This window comes from Olea europaea, unplaced genomic scaffold, assembly GCF_002742605.1.
Source record: "Olea europaea var. sylvestris unplaced genomic scaffold, O_europaea_v1 scaffold16505, whole genome shotgun sequence".
Lineage (NCBI taxonomy): Eukaryota > Viridiplantae > Streptophyta > Magnoliopsida > Lamiales > Oleaceae > Olea > Olea europaea.
Genome location: NW_019234164.1, coordinates 1 through 2,401, shown reverse-complemented (window position 1 = coordinate 2,401; position 2,401 = coordinate 1). Strand labels below are relative to the sequence as shown.

The 2,401-nt window shown below is 33.2% G+C and overlaps 1 protein-coding gene across 1 annotated transcript; it reads left to right on the top strand.

Moving 5' to 3' along the window:
- Window positions 1-13: 13 nt before the first annotated feature.
- On the top strand, window positions 14-2,222 carry LOC111377412 (type I inositol polyphosphate 5-phosphatase 1-like). Its single transcript, XM_023000508.1, has 3 exons — window positions 14-764; window positions 1,379-1,487; window positions 1,787-2,222. Exons 1-3 carry the CDS (start codon window positions 472-474, stop codon window positions 2,000-2,002), a joined length of 618 nt encoding a protein of 205 aa, XP_022856276.1. The 5' UTR covers window positions 14-471; the 3' UTR covers window positions 2,003-2,222.
- The last annotated feature ends 179 nt before the right edge of the window (window positions 2,223-2,401 follow it).

Genomic DNA, 2,401 nt, shown 5'->3' with positions numbered 1-2,401 from the left:
ATAGGCCTTGAACAAATTTCCCTGAAACCTTTAATGCTTCCAGTATATAAAGTTGTCGTATTAGTAAATTAGATCCTTGGTTCCTAGTTATGAATTGAACACATATCTAATGACTGATCAACATAATTTCTACTTTGTGAGTTGTAAAACTAATAAAGGTCTTCTTATTTGTTTCCTTAACTGTGGATGACGTAAACTTTCTCTTTAGAACCACAATTTAGCTTAGTGAAGCTGTTTCTATAGTATGTTTTGACGAGATAACATCAGAGACCAAAAGTAGCTTTGTTTGCTTCTATTTTTGGTGTAAAATGAGACCGATCTCTCTACACCAATATTCTTGAGTGTTATTTTTTTAATGTGTTTTGCTAATACTGTTTACTTCTAAGAATATCCTAAAGGTGGATGCCCTAAAGCTAATCCCAGTAGTCCAGGTCTTATTTTGATGTTCTTTTTTCTAGATCAGATAGTTTTATGATCTGCTTTAGGAAGTCCTTTCACACTTTAAGCTCTCATTGCATCAAGCAATGGATTAATGCTATTGCACTTATTAAATATCATAACTGTCATTTCTGCTTTCAGGGATCAATATCTATTAGCATGTCTATATATCAGACTCTCTTTTGTTTCATTTGCTCTCATCTCACGTCAGGTGAGAAGGATGCCGATGCAGCCAAAAGAATCGCTGATGTCCAAGAAATACATAGACGGACACGTTTTAATTCGCTATCTAGTATTGGACTTCCTAAAAACATCTGTGACCATGAGTAAGTATATGGAGTTCTACCCATTTAGATGTGGCACTTGAGGAGAAACTTAGACATTTGTCTTTGCAAATATTAGTGAGGTCGGGGACCTAAGTTGTTAGCTGCTATATACTAGAGGCTGCAAGTAATGGAGGGACAAGAGATGAGCTTTATAAACAACCTGTCACGAATGAATTTGTCAAATAAAATTATAAGAGTTAAACTTCATTGGTGATTATTGACTATTACATGGTTGTTGGTTCTCTGATGCCATGCTTTAGTTGGGTCAAGATTTTGGGAATCTTTTAGAATGTTGTTCGACTTCAAATTCTAAAAAATCGACAAAGGTTGTTTGCCCCATCAATGTATTGAAATGTTCGTTTTTGAAAGAAAGCCCATGTTCTATGCCTGTTCCAGCTTACCGCAAAAATGGAATCTTCATTTTTGCATATGGGATTTTATTAAATTATTAGATTCCTTCCCTCTATTTTCACCCAAATTTGTTGAACTGTATTATACTCTATGGTAGTAGATATAAATTTGTTCGTATTTATAGATCATCTTGAAATCACTTTTAAGTGAATAAACCTCCATTTCATTACCTTATTTCCTGTAACTTCCTTATCTGGTTGCAGGAGGATAATCTGGCTAGGGGACTTAAATTATCGTCTCAATCTATCATACGAGAAAACAAGAGAGCTAATTTCCAAAAAAGACTGGGCTAAGTTAGTTGAGCATGATCAGGTGATTATTTTATTTATTTCCATCCTAAGGTAGATTGAAATGTCAAATTTTAAATCCTTTGGCCTTTTTTATTTTTCTTTTTTTCTTTTTCTTTTTTTTTCATGCATCCATACACACATAAATATTTTTGAGAGGAATACAACAAAATCAGAGCAACACACAAATAAGATAAAAGGTGTCTAACCAAAATGTACTTTTGGCTTATATTTTGATTTAATTAGGATTTGCATAAAGAAAAAAATCTCATATCATCTTTTTTGTATTTTTTAATCGACGTTGACACCTTTCTATTTTGGCAGCTCATCAGAGAGCTTAGGAAAGGGCAGGCATTTGATGGATGGTCTGAAGGTACTTTGAACTTTGCCCCAACTTACAAATACCAGACAAATTCAGATACTTACTATGGAGAGGATTCAAGGGCTGGGAGGCGCACTCCAGCATGGTATGTATGTAGATCTTTTCTCATTGAGAGTTTTGACACTTCCATTCAAATATATCTCTTCTATGTTTTTTAAGATGCAGGCAATTATTCTATCAAAAGACATCTACCAAGAATTGTTTGTTTCCATTTTTGTCTTTACTCTTTATACTTTGTCAAGTAGTCTTGAGCCTGATTGAAATAATTGTAATAGCGATACTCATTTGCTTGTTTCTCTAATTTTGTTGCACCTCTTATTAATTCTAAATTTCCTAGTAATTTTGTATCACTTATTTATCAAAAAACAACTATATTCATGTTTTGGGGTCTTTGCGCTGTTGTATTTTATCAACATATTATTTTAGAAGATATTCAGGGTAGCTACACTGACATGGCATGAATTAGCTTGGAGGTTTAAGAAACTACTTCTTGTAAACACATTGTTAATCCTCGTTATTTTTTCAAAATTTTGCCTATGACTTTCTCAATTTGTTAT

What these genes read in the sequence shown, in the direction of transcription:
- LOC111377412 (XM_023000508.1), top strand. Translation starts at nt 472, where the DNA reads ATGATCTGCTTTAGGAAGTCCTTTCACACTTTAAGCTCTCATTGCATC. An exon ending in AAAAACATCTGTGACCATGA is followed by an intron (nt 765 to 1,378) that starts GTAAGTATATGG and finishes ATCTGGTTGCAG; the next exon opens with GAGGATAATCTGGCTAGGGG. An exon ending in AGTTAGTTGAGCATGATCAG is followed by an intron (nt 1,488 to 1,786) that starts GTGATTATTTTA and finishes CTATTTTGGCAG; the next exon opens with CTCATCAGAGAGCTTAGGAA.